Consider the following 26227-nt stretch of genomic DNA (forward strand, 5'->3'; position numbering starts at 1 on the left):
TACCAAGACAAAACTTCCTCGAGTAGCTTTATGTTACAGATTACTGACAATAACGCAAGGATCACTTCAAATCATTGTACTTGAAGTGTGAATTCCACCAATGTTTGTTATTATTGATAAAATTACTTTTTTAAAAAAAAATCTGCATGATCATTTTGTTCAGGAAGGATGATTTTTTATTCACATTCCTCTTGTTACTTCAACTGTATCTTTTGATCAAATTGGTTGAAAACCATTTCTGATCCACAGCAAACAGAAGATGTTTCCTCAGAATAATACTGTTAAGCTGGGGAGTTTATAAAACAATTGTAATTAATAAATATCAAAACCTATATACATCGGGAATTCTACTTCTCAGTATCATGGGAGTAGACCCAAGGAATCTCTTCCCACAAAAAAATGATTTGGTTCCTGTGTGAAGGAGTATCTTTAATCCCAAGGCTAAACTGAGGAAAAGAATGATCAAATCATTTTTTGTGAAGTGTTGTTGTAGCCATATATGTTTCACTTATCTATCCAATTTTATGAAAAACCCACTAGAGAACTTGTCTTTCGTGAAGACTGTTAAGAAAAGGAAATAGATTTTTGATATTGCTTTGGCTGGGAGAAATATCTTACCCTTCCTTGGGCTTCTCCATGTAGGTGCTTGCAGCAAAATTCATCAATGCAGTTAATAAACATTTTGGAACATTGTGAGAAGGCATCAGACTAATTGCCAGGTATGTAGCCTATGCCAGGGATTTAATTATTTATATCTCACCTTTATTATTTTTATAAATAACTCAAGGCAACATGCACATACACAAAAGCCAACTGGATGACATTGAGCCCAGTCACTCTCCTTCAGTCCACCTACTTCATTAGTTTGTTGTGTGGAAAATTGGATGAGGAAGGAGCATTAGGTATCTTACCACCTTGAGTTATTTACCAAGTAATAAAGGACGGATACAAAAAAAAAATCTAATAAATTCATAGTGATTAAGAAATGTAGCTCAGGCCAGACAAGTTCAAAATATAGCAAGAATATCCCTCGGGCCTCGGCATGATATTACACCGTGACATTATCCTAAATTCAGGGTTATCATATGAAAAAAAAACATTGTTGTATATATTCTTAGGCATTGCACCACATATTTTGTCTTCTCTACATATTTCAATTGAAAAGGAACGTTTGGTAAACGTGGCCTTAGGATTTCTGTCCTATTCTTATATTTCTCTGAATGTTGAGGTTATTCACACAGTTTCCATCCCTGCCTCCTCTGTGCAATCATTACATGGAAATCAGGCAAAGGAAGCTCAATTGTTGAATGATAAGTTGGTCAATGAATAAATCCACTTGGATATGGGTATTACACTTCATTGAAGACTGACCCATCCAAAGAGACAGCAGACATGACTGCAAGGACAACAAAAAGCTAGAAACATGTTGCTGATTTGAAAAACAGGTGTTTAAGAATCATCATAGTGAATCTTAAATTGCTTATGTAATGCTTGATCATTTGGACCCATCCTAGCGTTTGTCATCCCCTATAATTATTGTAGCTTTGGGGAATTTGGCTGAACAGCCAAGAATAAAATCTTTTATGCTGTCCCAAATCTTGTTAATCACATTATTCTTATTAAGTGGAGGAATATAGCTATTGAAAAGCAAAATCTCCACCTGTTTAAATAAGAATAATGTTACAACCTATGTTGTAACCTGTTTTTACAACCTATGACTGGAAAGGTGGCAGTGGTACACATTTAAATTGCAAGGATGTATTAACTAATGTCACAATACATTCTTTAGCTCTCCCTCCCCCCCACCTTGCTTGGGACAGCCGGAATTGAATTAACCCAATAACCATCTAACTGAATCTCTGTGGAGGCCCAGGTTTCCTGCAAGAAGAGGATGTCAATAGCAATAGCAATAGCAGTTAGACTTATATACCGCTTCATAGGCCTTTCAGGCCTCTCTAAGCGGTTTACAGAGTCAGCATATTGCCCCCAACAATCTGGGTCCTCATTTTACCCACCTCGGAAGGATGGAAGGCTGAGTCAACCCTGAGCCGGTGAGATTTGAACCGCTGACCTGCTGATCTAGCAGTAGCCTGCAGTGCTGCATTTAACCACTGCGCCACCTTGGCTCTATATCAAATTGTGATATATAGTCAAAAAAGAGTTGGTCTTCTGATGGGACGGACCAACCTGTTATTTTCCAGGTTATAAGGGAAAGTGGGTCAACTTTTGGAGCTCATCAGGAAACTTGATTTATACAAAGGGAAGTTGTCTGGTTGTTACCATGGATTGAGGTGTCATGTGTTTAAGAATCTTGTCACACTTAATGGGTTCTGAACACAATATTAATTATTTGTTGTCTGAATATAGCTTTGTTGGTCTTTGGAGAGCTAATACAGCAATATATGTTGGCCCCCAAACATCATATGCTAATTCCTTTAACACTTTTACCTTTTTCAAAACCATTATTTCTAATTAAAATAATGCAATGTATCTGAGTGGGTAGAATTAATTGTATATGTTTTTTCTCACATATACCTCTCAGTTTGCAGGCCAAACAAGAAGAAGTGGTGGGACAATATTTGACCAAATCCAATGTAAATTACACAAGAATTGGTTACCGTGAAGTGTTTAAAACTTTTTTTTTTAGACTGGAACAAGCTTGTCTACCTATTTTCAGTGGATTGAGAGTGACCTCAAAAAGCAACCATTTTTTATCTTTACATGCTTATTACATTCTTGTTTTTATTGACATATTTTGCAAATGTTTGTAGTACATCTTGACCAAAAACCAAACAAATTAATGCATGAATTTTGAAGAAAGATAGCTTGCTGAAAGATATATAATAAATATGCAATATTATATAGTATAATAAAATGTCCATTTAAAGGTATTGCTGAAAAAATATATGAAAATAAGCTTTGTCATATGTTAATATTTTTGTTTGGAAAAACAATGATGACTATGATGTGAATTTTAAAAGACTGTTGTATATGTGACCATTTTGACATTAGAATTATATTACAATGATATGTAACAAAAGAAGACTACTATTGATATAACAATTTTACTGATAAATATGATGTCGAGCATAGTGAGAACAGCATCTGAACAGGAAATAACTTCAATAACCACAATGGAGAAATGAGCCCCAAAGAAAATGACAGGATCATCTATTGAGGTGTAATGTAGTAAAATATCAGGCATACAGTGGTGTATTCATGATTGGCTGTCCTACTACATGAGAAGAAAAGGGGAAATTTTGTGTTTCATTCATCAATTCCAACAAAAAATAGTTCCCAGTGTCTATTCCAAGAGCTGGAAAATAAATTTCAAATAAACCATGTTCGGAACCCATTAAAAGTTCAACTAGCAGTCCACAATCTCTATTAGAGGCCTATGTACATTTCTGGAGAAAGCGTAATATTTCTCCATGTTTTACAGAAAGATACTAAGCAGACCTCACATGGTAGGAACTGATTGGAAGTGGCCTCCCTGATATCTTTTCTACACACAAAAGAAAGTTTCCCCCCCAAAAAAACAACAACGACAACAACAACAACAACAAAACCCCTCTAGTCTGACCATGAATAACCTTCATGGATTTTCTTAATCATGCTGATGTATAACACTGGTGTCAAACTTGCTCCATTATGATGCCATCATATGATGTATTGTGATGTTCTTCCCCTTCACGGAGTTGTGGTGGGCATAGCCTTTGCGTGATGCACCTGGCACACAACCAGTCTGACACCCCTTGATATATACCATTGTATGAATTAACCTTTTTCTAAGATTCATTGTTAATGCTATTCCCATTTCTCAGAATTCTAGTGTTCCCCATTTTCTCTTCTCAAATATATATTTAGGTGGAACTCACTGACAATCTGAGGAATATTGTTTTTCTCTACTCTTATTGGAAACCTTTAATTTCCCTTGAAACACTTTTCCGTATTTGCCTTGAAGTTGGAAGACAATTCTACTGCCAAATTTCTATAAAACCCCTGAAGGAAACTCAAAGAATGTTAATAAGATTAACACAAAGTCTCTGGATTTTTAATATCATCATTGGATCCCTAAGCACCAGAGAAGAAAAAATGTATTAAAAGTAAGAGACAAACAATGATTCCCCAGCCCAATTTTTATTGTAATGTGCTGCAGGAATTTTTTTTTCTCTCCTTCTAATTATATACTGTATTAGCTTGATGAAATTTCTAGCAGTGACTTCCATAGCAAGGCTGCATATTGCCAAATAAGCAACATTAGCGTAGCCCTTGAATATAGATATGAAAAACATTCAGTGGCTAGTGGTATTTTTCTTTGTGCTGCTTAATTAGGATTTTTAGCCAGATTGAGCAATACCTTGCTTTTCAAGAAATTTTAACAAATTAAAATAGAGTCACATATAGCAATAGCAATAGCAGTTACACTTATATACCGCTTCATAGGGCTTTCAGCCCTCTCCAAGCGGTTTACAGAGTCAGCATATTGCCCCCAACAACAATCCGGGTCCTCATTTTACCCACCTCGGAAGGATGGGAGGCTGAGTCAACCTTGAGCCAGTGAGATTTGAACAGCCGAACTGCAGAACTGCAGTCAGCTGAAGTAGCCTGCAGTGCTGCACTCTAACCACTGCGCCACCTCAGCTAACAAATAAACAGGCCAGCTCAATGTGTTGGAACTCCATTATGATCCTGTAATCCCTTAATTTGAGCTAGAGTCACCCTATTTGAATGGAGATGCCCAGGACGGGTTAGGGTTAGGGTTAGACCCCCACATAGAGTGTGCAGCAGATATTTTTTTCCCTTCTACCCAAGGTGTCAGGCCTGCAGTGGTTCCTTTAAGAATCTTTGGCCTGCCACACTCTTAGGGATTTTAGCAAAGGGTAGAATGTGTTGTTTTCAAAATAAAAAATTCCTTCCTAGAAGCTCAAGGTCATCTTTTGTCTCCCAAACCTTTACACCTGACCGGAAACAGCTGGGTGTGGATGTCAGCGTGGAAGAAGAAGATTGGACCATGTGATGGACTGTGGGTATGGGGGCAAGATCATGAACTTTTAAGTGGGTGCGATTCTGATGTAACTTCCAGAGTCGGAATCCCATAGCACTATGCCAACATGCCTGCTTTATTAAATTGGAACTTTAAGCATAGGTTTGGCTTCGACTCTGATTTAATTTTACATGGTATTTGGAACGCTTACACAAGGTGAGAGAAACATCGGCTGCTACTTAGGATTGAACTGTCAATGGAAGGTGAGTGTCTTTACCACTAGGCCACCAAGCTGCTCATATCAAACACCCTGAATGTTTAGAATAATTCTATACGTGAATTGGAGTACTATCAGATAGTATGCAAACTATATATTAAAGCAGTGTTTCTCAACCTTGGCAACTTGAAGACGTCTGGACTTCAACTCCCAGAATTCCCCAGCCAGCGAATGCTGGCTGGGGAATTCTGGGAGTTGAAGTCCAGACGTCTTCAAGTTGCCAAGGTTGAGAAACACTGTATTAAAGAACATGGCTACAACACATTTTTTTGAACGTGATTTTTCCCCCCATATTTGAACAGAATCTTGATTTCCACATACCTGCGGATACCTTAGAGAAATAGAACATTTGAAATGATTCTTCACATGCACCCTTCAGGCATACTGTAAGTTTAACAATAGTCCTGTAAACATCTTCCTGTTAGAAGTTCACAAAATTCCACCCACGTACCTTGCAATTGAATCTTATTTTCTGGACTCTGTACCAAAACAGAGCTGACAGAATCTAGGTTGTCATAGTTACTGCAGCCAAGAGGACCAGTCCGTGTTTCTGTCACCTAAAGGAATGGAAAACCATTTGCTGTTATTATATAGAAAAGGCTAAATTTCCCTCCCAAAACATCTGGAACTTGAAAAAGTAGTGGTCATTGTAACCTATACACATGGCATTATATTTTATCATGTATTTCTGGTAGTGGTCAATCTTCTAGAAATCAGCGAACCCTTGGCAAGTCAAATTTTATACACCTGGCAGAAGAAACCACCCTCCTCAATTTTTGTGGAACTAGTAATATGGAAAATGGATGGTTAGTATGTCATGGGATATTCCTGAGAAAGAAAAACAAATTGATATTTATTCAGTCAGTTGTGCATAGATGAAAAAGATAGGTATCAGAAACACCATAACAACATTCTGCTTAAAATTATATTGTTGATTTACAGATAAATAAAGTAGCTTCAAGGAAAGAAATGGAAGGAAGAGAAGGTCAAACTTCTGGATATAATATTAAAGTGGATTCCAACTGGAAGCATATTTCCATGACTACCTTTTTATGTCATTTATAGATTACTGACTCATCAATTACTATTCTTAAAGATGCGTGCACCAATTTTTCTACCATGTCGGGAGAGACTGAAGACTAAAATACTGCAGTTAGCAATAGCAATAGCAATAGCAGTTAGACTTATATACCGCTTCATAGGACTTTCAGCCCTCTCTAAGCGGTTTACAGAGTCAGCATATTGCCCCCAACAACAATCCAGGTCCTCATTAGGTTAGATTTTATTTTTTTTTAAAGAAAATCATTGACTGAAAAAAAAACCGGGTCTAATTTCTTTTCTGTTTATTTTTAAAACTCAACTTTATTGAAATGTGGTATTAATCCTATTACAGGATTAGGAATATTAGGATTATTAATACTAATAATCAGAATAAAGCCTGGGAGGCTTTAAGTATGTGTTATACTTAACCTTAACCCTAACCTCCAAACCTTTGTTTGCATACTTGTTTTAAAATATTTTAAAATTAGAAAAGGTAAGATGGTAAAACCATTAATAATTTTTAATACATAAGATGATTCAATGTTTAAATTGAGCAGGTTAAGCACCTTAAATTACTTTGTCCAGTTGTGTGTGTGTGTGTGTGTGTGTGTGTGTGTGTGTGTGTGTTTGTGTGTGTGTAATTCTGTTTTGAATGTGTTGTGGCCCGGCAGGAGCCGTTGGAGCTGCCGCCAGACTCCGACAGCGAGGGGGTCTTATGAGTCGGCCTTGGAGGAGGTGGAGGACCCTGGACAGGGTGTCGACTCCGAGCAGGGCGAGGAGAGACTGGTTGACCACCAGGTGGTGGCAGAGCATTGGATCAAAGGGAATGTTCAGGAAAACATTTGGGAGTTGTTTCAGGATGCACGCAGGCGAAGGGCTACTCGACATAAAGAACAACTGTGCAATTGTAGGAGCTGATTGTGCTTAGCTGATGCTGATTAAGATCCTCTCCTGAGTATAAAAGAGACTGTTTATGCCAGGCCCTGGTTGCAGGAGTCAACGTTCTCGTTCACGTTCATGATTCAGGGAAACCAACTTGGATAAGTGGTTTGCTGTGAGAAGCTTGTTTGCATTGCCTAGGTTGGTAGTAATTGCTGCCAGAGTGATTATCTCTTTGTTTATTTTGGGCTTGCAGCCAACGAGAGTCTGGACTGATTAAAACATTCTTTTGTACGTCTGTTTTGGCTTTCATTCCTGACGGAGAAGAGGGGCGGCAGAACAGAATGTATAGGTTCTCCTTTAACTTTATCTTTAACAATTGTTATTAATCAGGAGGGGGGGATTGTACAGCAGACTGACAGATTTTTCTCAACATGAAAAAGCAGAACAATTTAATTATACACAGGAGGCATCAAGCATGTCAAAGAAAATAACTTTTCTCCATCCCACCTTTCTCCTTTGATTGTTTTGGAAATCTCCAAATGAAAAGAGTCTAACTACTTTTAAACTATTTAGATTTAGAGAAATGGATTGGAAAAAAAAGAGGATAGTGTTGAAATAGTCTGTCTTTAAGGAGCTATATCAAATTGCAAAAATATAAGGACACCTGCAACTTTCAAAGAAGCCTGATGGATATTCTATAGTGTACGGTTTACATTGCTTTATTAAATAGGTGTAGCTGCAGGCGGTTAGCTCCATTAATATATATTTCAAAGAAACAGTGGTAAGGCTAAAGAGGACCATCAACAGCTCGTATAAACTAAAAGGTTTTCTAAACTAGTGTGCCATTCTTCCTCTGATCATATCAAGGAGAAAGGTGGCATTTGGGAGCAAAGTCATTTCAATTTAGTTATTGTTAATATGTTTGAGAGAGTTGTTTGTTATCAAAATTAACAAATGAACAACACTTAAGCTAGTTGCTGGAAAATCCCTAAGTTTTTATGAAAAAAAAAAAAGGTTTAAAATTACTACATTAGAATAACCAGCAATTATTAGCTTTTTCTTTTTTCATTAAAGGAAAGGCATTTTGCTTCTATATGTATGAGAAAAAAATAACATTTATGGTGTGTGGAGGTCCAAGTTAGAACATTACACTTATTCAGTTTCTCCAAACTGTTATCTACCACTATGAACTCTCCAAACTAAACAATCAAAAGGCGGTGCTGAAATACATTTTAACATTTTGTGCGCATAGCTACTCTTTCTTTGCCTTCAACCTTGGTTACAAAGGAAACGGAAAACATTTGCTTTTATTTGCAACTAGCTGCAATTTGTCAATAATGCCCTACAGGGGAATTGTGATTAATTTTAATGCTGATATATTATTTTCCCAAGCCAAGATAAGGCATCACGAGCTGAAATGAGCCAAATTGAAGACTAAGCATTTCTTTATATATATTTTAGATTAACACAGAGAACAATTTGTTGATTGAGGAAGAGTAAACAGTGAAAAGGAGAGACAGAAAGGCATGAGGTGAATCTCATTAATTTTGCACTAAATCTATTTAATCATATGTTCAAATTCAGCTGAAGTCCGATGGTTCTTCTTTCATATCTTATACTCTACATGGTATAGGACCTGGCAACCTGAGAGACAGCCTTCTGCCAGTTACCTCCCAGAGACCAATTGGATCGCACAGATTAGGCCTCCTCCGGGTTCCATCTGCCGGCCAATGTCGGCTGGCGACCCCCCCCCGGGGGAGGGCCTTCTCTGTTGCTGCTCCGGCCCTATGGAACCATCTCCCCATTGAGATCTGGACCCTCACTACCCTTCCAGCCTTCCGCAAAGCAACCAAGACCTGGCTCTTCCGGCAGGCCTGGGGCTGTTGAATTATCCAGCCCCATCTTATGTTATGATTGTTGTTGAATTTTTAACTGTTGTTTTTTTTATTTTTATATCCCCCTCCCTTCTTATTTGTGAGCTGCCCTGAGTCTTCCGAGAGTGAGCGGCATACAAGTTAAATCAGTGTTTCTCAACCTTGGCTACTTGAAGATGTCCGGACTTCAACTCCCAGAATTCCCCAGCCAGCATTCGCTGGCTGGGGAATTCTGGGAGTTGAAGTCCGGACATCTTCAAGTTGCCAAGGTTGAGAAACACTGAGTTAAATAAATAAATAAACAAATACAATAAACAAATAAATAAATAAATAAATAAACAAATACAATTAAAAATGTTTGAATATCATGTTTCTCTGTTTTGACAAAAGAAACAAATCATACATAACAGTCTTGACCCAGCCAATGAATTTGCTTTGCTGATTAAAGCCAAATATTCATATACAACGTTGCTTAATTATCGAACAGAATAGCTAGTCAAATACTTCTGGGGACGACGGAAATCATCACTTTAGGATTCATCCGTTGATTGTGTTGGAGTAATTGAAACTTTAGTTTGATCCTGCAAGGAGGGTCACAGAAATATCCCTCACACATTTTCCTACAAGAATCATTTGCTTTTAATGCACTGTGAATGCATAATGTTGCTTTATAATGAGGATGTAGGGAGCCGAGGTGGCGCAGTGGTTAGAGTGCAGCACTGCAGGCTACTTCAGCTGACTGCAGTTCGGCTGTTCGGCTGTTCAAATCTCACCGGCTCAAGGTTGACTCAGCCTTCCATCCTTCTGAGGTGGGTAAAATGAGGACCCGGATTGTTGTTGGGGGCAATATGCTGACTCTCTGTAAACCGCTTAGAGAGGGCTGAAAGCCCTATGAAGCGGTATATACTGCACTTCAGCTAGTGCAGAACGCAGCCGCGCGAGCGATAGTGGGTGCACCGCGGTTCACCCACATTACACCTATCCTCCGCGAGCTGCGCTGGCTGCCTGTCGACTTCCGGGTGCGCTTCAAGGTGCTGTTAATCACCCATAAAGCCCTACATGGTAGTGGATCTGGATACTTGAGAGACCGCCTTCTGCCAATTACCTCCCTGCGACCAATAAGATCACACAGATTGGGCCTCCTCCGTATTCCATCGGCCAGCCAGTGTCGGCTGGCAACTACAAGGAGGAGGGCCTTCTCAGTAGTCGCCCCGACCCTTTGGAACGAACTCCCCGTGGAGATTCGTACCCTCACCACCGTCCAGGCCTTCCGCGCAGCCTTGAAGAACTGGCTAGCCCGTCAGGCCTGGGGATGAAGATAGTTGCCCCTCCCGAATGATGAATGCATGTTGGTTACTGTTTTTATTATATGTGTCTTTGTTATTGTCTGTATCTCCCCTTCCCCGATTTTGTGTGAGCCGCCCTGAGTCCCCTCAGGGAAAAGGGCGGCCTACAAATCTCAATAAAATCACAAAAAAAAAAAAAAATATAAGTCTAACTGCTATTCCTGTTGCTATGTATGGGAGCACACTTACATTTTCCATTTATTCTCATTATATCTTGTAACTTCTGATGTAACCAAAGAATGATATCTAGGATAACCATTAAATGGTATGGTTTTTTTTTGCATGTTTATGTTTGTCCTTCACCCGGACATGAGGCAGAGGAGGAGGAGGAGGAGGAGGAGGAGGAGGAGGAGGAGGAGGAGGAGGAGGAGGAGGAGGAGGAGGAGGAGGAGGAGGAGGAGGAGGAGTGGTTATGTCTTTGAATCAGAGGAGAGAAAAATGGCTCTGAACCATGTTTGTGACAGAGTACTGCAGAGAAGGTAAAGATGTGCTTTGTTTATTTCCACCTAGATTCCAGCAATCTACTAGCGCTGCTGTTCAATTCCAGTCTTTGAAATGTCAGGGACTTTGCAAGAACATGTCTGTTTGTCAGGCTTCATGGGTAAACCACAAGGAAAGCACTACCAGATGAGATAAGGCTACTTTATTGCAAGGCTACATAAACTGAATCTTGTAAGTCTGAAAACACAAAAACTCACTCTCTCTGTCTCTATGTAATCCTTAACTTACAATCATTTTATTATTATTATTATTATTATACAATTGTATCACAGCGGCCAGTTGTTTCGCCGGATTTGGCATTGGTTATTATTATTATTATTATTATTATTATTATTATTATTATTAATTAGACTTATATACCGCTTCATAGGGCTTTCAGCCCTCTCTAAGCGGTTTACAATTTTTTAGCAAATTGAGTCAGCAACTTGCCCCCACAGTCCGGGTCCTCATTTCACCCACCTCGGAAGGATGGAAGGCTGAGTCGACCTTGAGCCGGTGAGATTTGAACCGCTGAACTGCAGATCACAGTCAGCTAAAGTGGCCTGCAGTACTGCACCCTAACCACTGCGCCACCTCGGCTCGAGGTGTTTAATGGCTTTGTTTAATGCATTTGTTTAATGGCTGTTCATTAAAAAATATAGAGAGTAAAATAAAGTAATATAAATATAAAAATGCAAAAAATATAAAAACAAATATAAAAATAATATAAAAATATACATATACATCAGGGGTGGGTTCCTGCCAGTTCTAATCTCTTCTATAGAAGAAGTTCCACAAATCTACAGTGCTGTTTAGAACCGGTTCCAGCTCCCTCCATCCGCCCATCCGCACATCATCAAGATGACGAGCGAACGGAGGAATTCTGGGAGTTGAAGTCCACAAGTCTTAAAGCTGTCAAGTTTGAACACCCCTGGGGTTTTTTTTCCCCTAAAGGGTTAGGGGTGCAAGGCTCTTGTAACTTGACAGCTTTAAGACTTGCACGCTTCAATGCCAGAGTTCCTGAGCCAACATGACTGGAGGAGGAATTATGGGAGTTGAAGTCCACAAGTCTTAAAGCTGTCAAGTTGGAACACCCCTGGGTTTTTTTTTTCTAAAGGGTTAGGGGTGCGAGGGTCTTGTAACTTGGCAGCTTTAAGACTTGCGTGCTTCAAATGCCAGAATTTCTGAGCCAACATTTTGGTTCCTAAGCAAAAGCGTTGTTAAGTGAGTTTCACCACATTTTACAAGTTGGCCATGCCCACCCAGACACATGGCTGGCAAGCCACTCCCACACAGTCACATGGCTGGCAAGCCACTCCCACCTGGTCACATGGCTGGCAAGCCACTCCCACAAAGCAGACCACACCTACAGAAGAGGTTCTAAAAAAATTTGAAACCCACCAATGACGTATACGTATACATACATACATACATACATACATACATACATACATACATACATACATACGAGTGAAATTCTCTATGCACAACCATTTGTTTAATGACAATTCAAAGTTACAATGGCACTGAAAAACAAAATAAAATCTGAACTCATTACAGTTTCAATTCCTATTCCCTGAAGTCTCTTTGAGGGCACTTAAGACCTCTGGCTAACTAAACCTAAAACCAGGCTGTAGAAACATGGTCAAAATTCTCCCTGTTCAAATAATGCCCCTATTTCATTTAAAGGAATCCCCAAAGCAAATATGCAGTCCAGATTTACTCCTATCTCTTGCTTATGCCTGTTCTTTTTCTGGATGCATTAGTACAGCTCTTCTTCCAGTGATGTCATCCTATGCTGTCCTGCCTACTTTCCCAGAGCTGTGATCCTTTGTACATTATCCCATTAACCATCTCAAAGTGAACTCACATTTGGATTGCGACATTGCAGCTGGTAATAATTTAATAACTTATTCTTTTGCTCTTTCTCGGCTGCTAAGCCAAGAGGAAACTGCCTGATGGTTTTCATATCAGAAACCACTCAACCTTTACCCTTAAATTTGTCCTTCTATCTGTGACCTTTCATGTATTAAATTTTCTTGTGATTTTCCTTATACTGAAAAAAACCACACTCTTCTCTGTAAGGTGCTGATCTATTCAATTTCTATGCTACGCGTTGCTTATCCGAGTCATCTTTTTCTTTGTTAACCACTTTCTTTGAATAAAAAAAAAGAAATATATTTTCTTAAATATTAACTGAGTGCCGAAATGCTAATATATGAGGGATGTGAATCTTTCCCCAGATCCATCTGTTTTTTTATGAAAAGTGATTCTTATATTACCAGACCTTCCACTATTAATAATTCTACATACTTGTGCATACTGTATCTAAGTGAAGAACTGTGTACATATACAGTCAAGTGTAGGAGGTAAACTGAATTATTATTATTTTCTTTTAAATGTAGTATAGAATATTCTGAAATAACTTTTACACATGCTTATGTTGCAAGAATCAGAAGGCAATTATTCCATGCATAGATAGCTAAATATGGCATTCTCCCAAAATATGGTTTCACAACCAGAAAGGTTAGATGTTTTTTGTCTTCTCATTAAAAAATATCATTGCATACCACTTCTTAATTTCAATTCCGCTTCTTAATTATGAACAGAACAGGTTTCTTCCAAAATAAGTAGCTCATAACAAATGAAACAGCTGCATATCTTTTTATTGCCATTTCCCAGGAATGAATGAATTAATATGTTTGTACATATTCATATAAAAATCTATTTAGAGGTGAGTGCATATCTCTATCGATCTTTCTTTCTATCTATTTCATTTTTCTATCTATCATATGTCTGGCTCTCTTGCCAAGCATTTAATTTCCCTCTAATGCAAACTCTATCAAGTATTCACAGAATACGAATGAGTGGATATAATTTATATATCCTGTGAATATATTTTTTTAGCTCCACTCCATTTGACGAATAACAGATGTCAATTATTTATTTGCCACCTAATAGAGAAGTACCTGAAATCTGAATCATTATAAGATATTCACAGAAAGGTGAGTCAGAAGGACTTAAAATTCATGAAAGGCAATCTGCTATCTACAGGCCTTCTATATTATGGTAAGGTGACTTGTCCTTGTATAGAAGGGAGAACTTGGATTCTTCACTGCAAAAAGATAACCACAATCAGATGAAACATCACAGTCTGTGCATGTAACTACACTGGTTAAATAAGCATGAGAGGTCACATCTGTAACATTCATTGACCAAAAAAAAGCATCCTGGAATGTATTTAGCAGCACAAAAATCAAGGCTTTATAGAATAGAACTACTGTGTTGGATTATTCAACCACCGAAAAAAAGAAATCAAATAATATTTTATTATAATTCAGGGAATACTTGTTCTTCCTTGTGAAGCAGCCAATACCAATACCAGTGGATTATGAATTCTACTAGATACACAGTGGTGTAAATAAGCTTCAGCTACTTCTTAATGTTCAACTTCAAGAAGAAATGTGCTGTAGGAAGACTAAAAATCTGTCTTAAAATGACTCAACTGTTTCCTGAGATATGTGATACTAGGTTGACATCAAAGGTGGGTTGCTCCCAGTTCGGCCTGGATTGGCCAAACCAGTAGTAATAGCAATAGCAATAGCAGTTAGACTTATATACCGCTTCCTAGGGCTTTCAGCCCCCTCTAAGCGGTTTACAGAGTCAGCATATTGCCCCCAACAATCCGGGTCCTCATTTTACCCACCTTGGAAGGATGGAAGGCTGAGTCAACCTTGAGCCGGTGAGATTAGAACCGCTGAACTGCAGATAACAGTCAGCTGAAGTGGCCTGCAGTACTGCACCCTAACCACTGCGCCACCTTAGTGGCAGCAGGAGGCTCCAGACACCTGCCCGGATGCTTCGGCGCCTGCACCGGATTTTGAAACCCACCTCTGGTTGACATGGGTAGAAATTGAATTAGTTCTAAGAGAGTCTGGAAGAAGAAAGCAATGGTTATTCTGAATCATTGCTTTCTAATCACTATAATTATCAACTCTTAGTACCCATGGAAAGAATAAGTCTGTGTGAATACAATGAAAACTAACAGCTATGATAAGAAATAAAAATATTGGGAGGAATAGATGAATGGATTTGAATCCAATGAATCATGTAGATATTATAGAGTAAAACAAGGAAGCCATCAAACTAGGTTTAGATATTAGCTACCAGAAATAGGAATCAAATGAGGACTAAAACGACAACTACAAAAGATAAGAACTGCTATACGTATTACATGCTCCTTTCTATATCGCCTCAGATGGTTCCGCCCCAGGCGCCTGATGGACCCTGAAAGGTTCCTGATGGAGCTTGGGACTTTTCCTGAATCCCTTGCTCACAACTCGACCGAAGCCCTAGTGGGGCTTTGGATCGTGTTGTGCCTTTGCGGCCTCTGACCCAGTGTCGATCCTGGGTAGCTCCCTGGTTTACCGAGGAGCTCCGGGAGATGAAACGCCAGAAAAGACGCCTAGAGAGTGATTGGAGGGCCAGCCAGTCCGAATCTGATCAAACACTAAAATAAATAAAAGAAAAGAAAATGCCTCACAGAGAGAATTTTATGAAGGTCCAGAATGGGAATCAAATAGGTTCTGATCTACATCAGTAGCATTTCCTAACCACTTGATGTTAAATTCATGAAAACCTATTCAAAGTTATCCTTTTCTATATTGGGAAATGGGCTTTGGCTAAAACACACCCATACTACAAATCAGCCATTCAGGAAACTCTATTCCAGTGTTTCTCAACCTTGGTGACTTTAAGTCCTGGGGACTTCAACTCCCAGAATTCCCCAGCCAGCTGGCTTGGGGATTCTGGGAGTTGAAGTCCCCAGGACTTAAAGTCGCCAAAGTTGAGAAACACTGCTCTATTCTGACAACAACATACATCTTTTTGCTGATAAATATTTGAAACCTGAAAAATGTCATTTTTAAAACATTTCCAAATAGAAACTCCATTCCCTTATTGTTAATGATTGATATATCATTAATATAAATGAGTTTTGTTGACAGGAGATGTAAAGAAGATAGAAAAAGGAAATTCTACTCGGTAAGAAACAGGAATGGAAAGAAAGAAGAATAAAACAATTTTGAGGAAGTTGTGAAAATATTAATCAATAATTCACAATTTATTTAAAAATAATAATTCAGTCTTTCCACAGTAATCCCATAACAGCCTTTGCAATCTGTCTCTCAATGCCTATGCTAAAGAACATATAATGTCCTTTAATAATATAATAGTCAACACAGAATTGGAAATTCTTTTAAAAAGACAAAGCCACCTACTTATAAGTAATGAATTTAGCTTCCTTTTCAGAGCTTCAGGACTTCCAATTTCATGGTGACTGAAGTTATAAATGATGAGGTTTGTATTAATATGCTTTATTTATTTCTTCCAATAAGTTCAATATAACTTCCAATCTCATATTTCAGTTGTAGAATTTTAGCGAGAATAAATTCTTCATAAGTAGACTAACATAAAGCATAAGGTCTAGAGACGGCAGGAGAATAATCAGACACAAAAGTTTTATAACTGTTTATTTATTTTCTTGTTCATTGGTTTTTTGCAATGGTAGAATCACCTCTTATTGTTACAAATTAAGTCCATGTCTGTGCATTTGAGTCGGACTTGACTACTGGATTAGTTTTCTTGGCAAGATATCCAAAGTGGTTTGCCATGAAGAGCCGAGGTGGCGCAGTGGTTAAATGCAGCACTGCAGGCTACTTCAGCTGACTGCAGTTCTGCAGTTCGGCTGTTCAAATCTCACCGGCTCAGGGTTGACTCAGCCTTCCATCCTTCCGAGGTGGGTAAAATGAGGACCCAGATTGTTGTTGGGGGCAATATGCTGATTCTGTAAACCACTTAGAGAGGGCTGAAAGCCCTATGAAGCGGTATATAAGTCTAACTGCTATTGCGATTGCTATTATTTACTTCCTACAGTTAAGAGACAACAGCTGACCTAAGGCCACTTCTCAAGCTTCTACCTTAAGTGGGACTAAAACTCATAGTCTCTTGATTAGAAAATTAGCAATGCTTTTATGATGGCTTCAAAAATCCATCTTTTCTGACCTAGGCTTCCTGATACAGTAAAAAGCACACACTTAGTCCCCCAAACCCTATTTTTATTTCAAAGGCAGTGAATTATGTTCATCTACAGCCTGTAATGAGTCCCAAATACTTGTACATACTCCTACAGTAGCTGCCAAAGGTTTTCAGGATAAGGCTGATAAGCACCCACCTTTATCTTCCTTAAAACGCTGCCAAAGACTTAATTGGCAATTAGCTTGGCAAGGCCACATGGAGCAAAGAGTCAAAACGGAGTTTCAGAAGGTGAACTGACCAACATGAACCAAGTTGCTTCCTGCAAAGGATCATGAGCCTTTGCCCCTCCTTTATGTCCTATGGGAGGTGCCAATCACCTCCAAGCCTTACTCCCGAGTCGTCCCTTCTGTTTTTGACTTCTGGCAGCTCTGTGCATGTGTGCAATGGGAACAGGGGGAGCCTATTCTTCTGCCTCGCTGCTGTCCAACTATTGAGGCTCCGGAGGTAGCACATAACTCCCAGATGGCCCTGGCTCCCTCTCTACCTCCGACACAGAGCCCTCATCCGAGCCTTCCCCAGACTTCAGGACTGATCTATTTTCCTCCCCAATCTCCTCACTGTCCAACTCTACCACCAGCTCTGCAGGCTGGTGGCAGACCACAACACCAACAGGAAAAAAAATTGAATATTAATCTTGCCAAATCTGTAGCTTTTCAGCCAACATGTTTCATAAGGAATTTGTAATCTGCCATCCGTAGCTAATAACCTAAATAGTTTTCCGTTTCAAAGGAACAATAGCAATGGCACTTAGACTTATATACTACTTCACAATGCTTTACAGCCTTGTCAAAGCAGTTTACAGAGTCAGCATATTGCCCCCCCCCCAACAATCTGGGTCCTAATTTTACCCGCCTCAGAAGGATTGAAGGCTGAGTCAACTTTGAGACAATGAAAATTGAACTGCCAAACTTCTGGCAGCTGTCAGTCAGCAGAAGTAGACTGCAGGACTGCATTCTAGCCACTGCACCACCAGGGCTCTTAGGGGGAAAAAAAACAAGGGCAAAACCATACGTTGGAACCTGAGGTTTATGAAAACTATTATGGAGTTACAAACCATTCTTTTTGTGACAAAAAAGCTATTGCCACTCTCGTTTTTTTTTAAAGGACACCTGAGTAATTAATTCGTAATTTAATAAACTTATATGCCGCCCAATTCCGTAGGACTCTGGGCGGCTTACAAATATGAGAATAAAACAAAAAATAAAAATAGGGAAAAGACAAGAACAAGTTTAAAAGGAACACAACGTACACTCAACTTAGATGAGGGCTGCACCTTATACATGGGTCAACAGCCCCAGGCCTGCCGGAACAGCCAGGTTTTGGTGGCTTTCTGGAAGGCCGAGAGAGTAGGGAGGGTCCGGATCTCTGCGGGTAGATCATTCCACAAGGCCAGAGCAGCTACAGAGAAGGCCCTCCCCCGAGGGGCCACCAGCCGGCATTGTTTGGTCAACGGCACCCAGAGGAGGCCCAGCCTGTGAGTTCTTATGGGCCGTTGGGAGGTATGTGGCAGGAAGTGGTCTCACAGATATCCAGGTCCTAGGCCATGTAGGGCTTTAAAGGTAATAACCAGCACCTTGAAGCGTGTCCGGAGACCAATAGGGAGCCAGTGCAGCTCGCGGAGGATAGGAGTATCTAAACATCTGGGTTCAGGCATTGTTTATGATAGGCAAAAAAAACAAATAACATTTAAACTTATATATCACCCCACAGCAGTTTACATCACTCTCGGAGCAGTTTACAATGTTCTTGGAAATTGCCCCCAACAATCTGGGTCCTCATTTTACCTACCTCAGAAGGATGGAAGGCTGAGCTAACCTTGAGTCCTGTCAGGATCAAACTCAGGATACGAGCAGTGTTTGCCTAAAAAAACTCCATCCTAACTCCTACACTAGCTGGGAAAAAAATGTCCTTTAGCAGCAGAAGAAATATGTATCTCTTTTGATATCCTCCTGGAATTGCTATTCAAGCTTTAGATAGACAATATTGTCATATTATGCCTATTGTTATAGAATAATCCTGCAATACTGTGCCTTAATATCTGGCAGTTATATGGTGTAGTATCACAGGACACAATTTTGTCCTCAGAGTATGTATGTATGTGTGTTTGTGTGTTGGTGTGTGTGTGTGTGTGTGTGTGTGTGTGTGTATTGTGGAAGAGTAGCTCATGAACTATAAACTAAATGCACCCCATGAAGCATTTTACAGCCTCCAGAATTGTCTCTTGAGTTACAACTACTTTAAGGCCATTCTGCATTGTCTAAAATATAAACTTTGGTTTATTAATGAATTGTGGTAGCAAACATTAATATGTGAGTTGACACAGGCATTAATCATTTCAATGAAGTTCTAAATGTCCATTTTTGTACACTTATACATACATTTTGCACACTAATACATAAGTTTGTAAACACTTTTCTTGAGACGTAGTATTTTTTTCGAAAGCAATGTTCTCTAATATATTGTCTTTTTCAATGTTATTGTCTACCACAAATAGTTTTTATGTGCGCTTATCTCCAATGTTCACATTTATTTCATGCAATTTTAGCTAATATGCATGTTTTAGTATGCATTTATTTGCTGGAAAACTGCATTGCAAAACTCAGAAAAAGGATGAATATGTAAAGATAATTGTGCTCCAGGTCATATATTGTTTCAGGAACTAGTACCGGATTTGTTTACATTAAAATTCAACACAAGCAAGATTTTCTTCCATTCCTGTTAATCATAAACAAACTAAAGATTAATCTTTAGTTAATAGTATCTCCAGTAGGATTATAAAATTTCATTATGCCTATTTCAACCACTCTTTCTTTATTATTTATATTTTTAATGTGAAAAATTGCTATGGAAGACTGCCAGCATAAGTAGAGAAGCTGCTTATTGTTTTATGTATTTCTGTTTGTATTAAGAAATATATGCACCAGAGGGAAATTCCTTGTGTGTCCAATCACACTTGGCCAATAAAGAATTCTATTCTATTCTATTCTATTCTATTCTATTCTAATCTACTTTTACACATTTTTTTTTAAATTTTAAAGAAATATTTTTTTAAAAAAAAATCCAAAAAAGAAGCTGGGGGAATCACCCTTAGTGGATGGAAGATACAGTTACTTAGCTAAGTCCTTCTTTTGAGTATCTGTTCAGGAGAACTATGCCAAGGTGGCGCAGTGGTTAGGGTGCAGTACGGCAGACCACTTCAGCTGACTGTTAGCTACAGTTCAGTGGTTCTAATCTCACCGGCTCAAGGTTGACTCAGCCTTCCATCCTTCCGAGGTGGGTGAAATGAGGACCCAGACTGTGGGGGCGATATGCTGACTCTGTAAACTGCTTAGAGAGGGCTGAAAGCCCTATGAAGCGGTATATAAGTCTAACTGCTATTGCTACTGTTAAATTCAGAAGGGCTGCATATCATTGAAAGTTGTTCAGTTTTTGGAACTTGAAACAAAAGCATCATTATATAGGCAGGATCAATTTCTCTGAATAGGAGAAAGAGGGATTTAGGAAGAAAAGGGTTGGCTTAGAAGACAAAAAATATACTTGACAGGTGGGTTAGAGCAACAGGAGGAACAGAGACAGGTGAGACTAGAAGAAGGGATGAAAAACAGTTGATCAAATCCCTGTGTGTCTTTGCCAACAGAAAAAGAGGCAGCAAGAGCAATGGACAGAAGCATTTAAAATAAGAGTTAATTTCAAGAAAGAAAGGCTTTTTAAGAATCTGGGGATCCCTCTATCTTATCTTTGCTGCAAAAGGAATAGGCCTGTGGTCTTGTGATATAGACAGACTGAAATTTGTCCCAATGGGATTGTCCCAGTTTTCTTTTGTTGGCAGATATTCTGACATAGCTAGGAAAGTTAGCAAGGATATACTCTTTGTCCTCACCCGGAACAAGGAAGTCCTATTCCTGTAGAGATCACATTAAAAAAAAAATGTGATGTGAACAACTGACGTTGCAGTTGCCATATTCAGACGACAGCTATGTACATGTAAAAGCATGCAAGTCTATAGATATGCTTCATATTCTTTTCTGCAAGAGAAGAAGATTGAAAGTAATGAGTTCCACATTGAAGCAAGAGTATCTCGAAAAATGTGCAGACAAAATGGTTTAATCTAATTCAGAGGCAGCTATCCTTAGAAGTCCTTAGAAAAGTACTCATGGTAAAAAGTACTTAGAAAAAGTACTTATGGTAAAGGACTTAAAAAGTACTTCTGATAAATGATAAAGTACTTAAAAAATAAGTTGTAATCTTTCTGAAGACAGTTGCCAAGTGTTGAAGAAACTCACAGAGATGATCTTGGGGGCGATAATATTTGGAAAACAAACATTATGCCTGTGAAACAGAGAAAGCTTGAGAGAAAATGTCAGGATTCTCGTACTATATCCCTAAAGTAATCATGTGGTCAGACTGGTAGATTTCATTGTTAATGTGGATTGTAATTTGTATTTTGTTCAAAATACAAATTAGAGTTGCTGCAGTCCCCATTTTTGTACCGTTGGACAAAGCTTTTAAGTCCTGTCCAGAATGCATAATTCATTCTCCTAAAATTAATCCTCAATTGTAGCCTTAGCCTCCAGTAGATCAAACTAGGCATGACAATGAGAAGGAAGGACTCAACCTAATGAGAAGGAAGGACTCCCTGGAGAAGAGCCTCATGCTGAGAAAGATGGAGGGCAAAAGAAGAAGGGGAAGACAGAGAATGAGATGGCTGGATGGAGTCACTGAAGAAGTCGGCGTGATCTTAAATGGACTCTAGAGGATGATGGAGGACAGGAAGGCCTGGAGGAATGTTGTCCATGAGGTTGCGATGGATATGACTTCACAACTAAGAACAACAAGACATGACAATATAGGACAATAACTTTTGTGGCTAAATCAGTTGTATAAAGTGATGTGTTTCATTCCTGTTAAGCAAAATGAGCTACAACTATTGCTTCAAAGTCCAGGACCATTGCTCCTTGACATTTGGGAAACAGACATTTCCTCCCACCCAATGAAAGAAAGCAAAAAAAAAGATATTTCACAATAGATGCTTTATATATTTGAGCCCAGGGAATGTAACATGTCCCAGACTGTCTGATTTCCCACTGTCCTTGTCCATGAGTAATAATGGCTTAAATGGTTCCTTTTAAAACTAATTATGCTGCTTCAGTAACTTGTATTAGGTTTCTAGCTCACCATAGTGCTAAGTATGCTCTCATAAAGTTGAAGGAAGTGTACCTCCAGACAAGGAGTTTGTCCTTGACAACAAATGTAAGAATCCTTGAAGATGAAATGAAAAGCAAACTCTTTCTTTCAATCAAATTTGAGTGAAATAGTTCCACTGTCCTTATTCCTGAGTACAGAATGCTATTAATAATGAGAGTCGGGTGTTGATGCCTCTTATGTAATAGATTTGGATGTTTGAATTACTTTAAAACTTCATAAAATGTCATTTTTCCTTTACTCTCTAAATTTTCTCAAAAAGGTTCTCAAAATGTTAGAGGTATTAAAGTTGCCCTGAAGTCTTTCACTATCTTCAGTAAGACTGGAAACACTGGAGTTAAAACTGAAAAGGAGAAGTGTTATGGATTAGCCGGTACATCATACTCTCTGTTGCCTAAGAAAGTCATGCTATCTATATGTTTATTTAATTTAGGATCTGAACTGGTTTCCAAACAAAGCATGAAGTGATAAAATTGAAGAAGTCAACTAGACCAGTGGTCTCCAACCTTGGCAACTTTAAGACTTGTGGTCTTCTACTCTCAGAGTTCCTCAGCCAGCAAAACTAGACCAAGGAAATATCAGAGGCATAATAATAACATACAGAGAGATCAACATGAAGGTGCGCTATGGGGAAAGTGGGATCCTATTGGTCTTCGGATACGCTTCAAGGCGCTAGTCGTCATTTATAAAGCCCTTCATGGTATTGGACCTGGGTACTTGAGAGACCGCCTGCTGCCAATCACCTCCAATAGACCGATCAGATCCCACAGATTAGGCCTCCTCCGAATTCCATCCGCTGGCCAATGCCGACTGGCGACTACTCAGAGGAGAGCCTTCTCTGTGGCTGCTCCAACTCTCTGGAACGAACTCCCCATGGAGATTCGAACCCTCACCACCCTCCAGGCCTTCCGCAAAGCCCTTAAAACCTGGCTGTTCCGACAGGCCTGGGGCTAAAGAGCTTTTGCCCCCCCCCCCTTGAATGGTATGATTGTTGTGTGTTTTTAAATTGTGTATTGTTTGTTTGTCTTTTTATCCCGTTTGTACCTCCTTTCCCTGATTGAGTTGTGAGCCGCCCTGAGTCCCCTTTGGAGAAAAGGGCGGCATATAAATGAAATAAATCCTAATCCTAATCCTACATGGCAGTGCACAAAATCTGAGCCCAAGTGGCTTCAGCAGACAGGGACTTAGCGTACTGAGGATAATACAATGGTTTTTGGGAAACAGACCATGCCAGAATGCCATTCAAATGAAAGATCTTCATTAGGCAAAATAAAAGGACAATTTATGCTCGACAGAAGTTTACTCCCAGGATGCTGAAACTCGTGAAATGGGCTCGTGATGACCATGCAGGTAATCCTTGACTTATGACCACAATTGAACCCAGAATTTATGTTGCTAAGTGAGAAATGTGTTGAGTGAGTTTTGCCCCATTTTACAACGTTTCTTGCTGCATTTGTTGAGTGAATCACTGCAGTTGTTAAGTGAAACTGGTTTCCTCGTTGACTTTGCTTGTCAGAAGATCACAAAAGGAGATCACATGGACATTGCAATTGTCATAAATATGAACCACTTGTCCAGTATACAAATGTAAATCACATAACTATGGAATGCTGCAATGGTGTAAGTGTGAAAAACGGTCAAAAGTCACTTTTATCAGTTGTGCTGTGATTTTGAATGGTCATTAAATGAACTGTTTATAAGTTGAGTTCTACTTGTAGATTCAAAAGCTGGATGCTGTAATAGCAGGTGAGGTCTTCTGATAACATATTTATGCAGCTTTGAAAAAGTATCAACAGAAATTAAGGAAAAAGCAGCTCAGTTAAAAAAAAAAGTGAGCTAACACTGTGGTGGTAATAAATAAATAAATAGCAATAGCAATAGCAGTAGACTTATATACCGCTTCATAGGCCTTTCAGGCCTCTCTAAGCGGTTTACAGAGAGTCAGCATATTGCCCCCAACAATCTGGGTCCTCATTTTACCCACCTCGGAAGGATGGAAGGCTGAGTCAACCCTGAGCCGGTGAGATTTGAACCGCTGACCTGCTGATCTAGCAGTAGCCTGCAGTGCTGCATTTAACCACTGCGCCACCTTGACTCTTAATAAAATAAAATCAAAAGGTTCTGAAGCAGCCACAACTAGCTACATGGAAAAATGTTGGAATCCTGACAAAAACCTGTCTACATTGTAGAATGTTCCAAACATGGGTGTATGCAGGTGTATGTAGCCATGATAAAGAATTGATGGACGTGTAACTATTTCAATGATTGACTAGATTTGAAATGCCTAAAACAAGTAAGAGCTTACTTACAAAGCAAGTAAGATGACAGAAGACAGCAGATTATATCACAAGAGCAAGGCTGAATCAATGGACAAGATAATCAGCACCGGTGGATAAAGAAAGTCAACAAAACCTGAAGGTTATAACACTGGTTGTCAACAAGATGATGGTCCTTGATTGTTGCAGACACTGATTACAAAGAAGTTTCCCATGTAAAATCCAACAACAGACAATGCTCTCTCCAAACAAAGAGAGGCTTTGTCAGTAACATGCTTATCTAGGGCAACAATAACAATGGCAGTTTTCTCACAACAAGAGTAAGCTTCTCAAATGTTGCATAGAAAAAAAAACATGGTCCCTAACTTCCAAGAAGATAACAAGAGCTCTTCCAGCTGTGGATGTTCAAAGGATATTGCCTCAGTGTGTAAACATTGGAGCTCTCCAATTAAAAACATCACTGAAGTAACCATACACAGCTAAACTTCTACTGAATGTGCAAATTGGGTCATGTTGGAGATACAATTGTGCAAGCATGAGATCAGCATATCAATGCAACACCGAATATTATTCATAATTTATATTTTTTTAATACCACAATGTTGCAGTAAATGAGATCTTGGCCTTATAACTGTATCAAAGTTCCAATCTCTGTGGATCCTTGATGATTCTGTCCTGCTTAGGAGCAAAATTTCAGCAAATTAGAATTGTGTCAGGCCTGCAATTATATATTCCTTTTAGCATTTTGGCCTGCCACACTTTCTCTTATTTCATTATGCTGTTTCATTAGTATAGTTGATGGGAGGGGGGAATAGACTGGAGTAGGATTGTGGAATGTATTGTTATCATTCTTTTCTAGAAGACCAAGGTCATCTTTTGTCTCCGTACTTTTACACCTGACCAGAAGCAGCTGGGTGGAGACGCCAGCGTGGAAGAAGAAGATTGGACCATGTGATGGATTGTGGATGTGGAGACAAGATCATGAACTTTCAACTGGGTGGGATTCTGATGTCATTTCCAGTATTGGGATTAAAACAGATGTGCTAAGATGTCTGCTTTATTAAATTGGAACTTTAAGGATCGTTTTGCCTTGGACTCTGATTTAATTCTGCACGATACTTGGAACGCTGACAAATTGCATATCACAGCATTTCCTCAGTGTAAATTCTGGATTAATTTCCCCATTAATATTATATTAAGGTAATTTTGTCCTTATTGTGTATTGCATCCTCCCATGATCTCATTAGGATGGGATCAGAGGTGGCATTCAGCAGGTTTTGATCAGTTCTGGAGAATCGGTAACAGAAATTTTGAGTAGTTCAGAGAACTGGTAAATGCCACCTCTGACTGGCCCTGCCCCCATCTATTCTCTGCCTCCCGAGTCCCAGTTGATCAGGAGGAAATTGGGATTTTGCAATAACCTTCCCCTGGAGTGGGGAGGAAATGGGGATTTTGCAGTATCCTTCCCCTGCCACGCCCACCAAGCCACACCCACCAAGCCACACACAGAACTGGTAGTATAGCAATATAGCAATAGCAGTGGACTTATATACCGCTTCATAGGCCTTTCAGGCCTCTCTAAGCGGTTTACAGAGAGTCAGCATATTGCCCCCAACAATCTGGGTCCTCATTTTACCCACCTCGGAAGGATGGAAGGCTGAGTCAACCCTGAGCCGGTGAGATTTGAACCGCTGACCTGCTGATCTAGCAGTAGCCTGCAGTGCTGCATTTTAACCACTGCGCCACCTTGGCTCAAGTAATTTTTT

At 39.3% G+C, this 26227-nt stretch overlaps 1 protein-coding gene across 4 annotated transcripts in view; it reads right to left on the bottom strand.

Moving 5' to 3' along the window:
- The window catches only part of BRINP3 (BMP/retinoic acid inducible neural specific 3), a 243501-nt gene that overhangs the window by 52490 nt on the left and 164784 nt on the right, over nucleotides 1-26227 (bottom strand). For 3 of the 4 annotated variants that reach the window (XM_087726204.1, XM_087726205.1, XM_087726202.1), the window contains exon 5: nucleotides 5716-5821. The exons of the other annotated variant lie outside the window; for it this stretch is intronic. In XM_087726204.1, the coding sequence (XP_087582330.1) occupies nucleotides 5716-5821 (106 nt within the window). The remainder of the gene's footprint in view (nucleotides 1-5715; nucleotides 5822-26227) is intronic. 4 annotated transcript variants of the gene reach the window in all.

The sequence above is a fragment of the Thamnophis sirtalis genome, unplaced genomic scaffold (assembly GCF_051295495.1).
Source record: "Thamnophis sirtalis isolate CommonGarterSnake01/CBP01778 unplaced genomic scaffold, rThaSir2_p1.2 scaffold_12, whole genome shotgun sequence".
Lineage (NCBI taxonomy): Eukaryota > Metazoa > Chordata > Lepidosauria > Squamata > Natricidae > Thamnophis > Thamnophis sirtalis.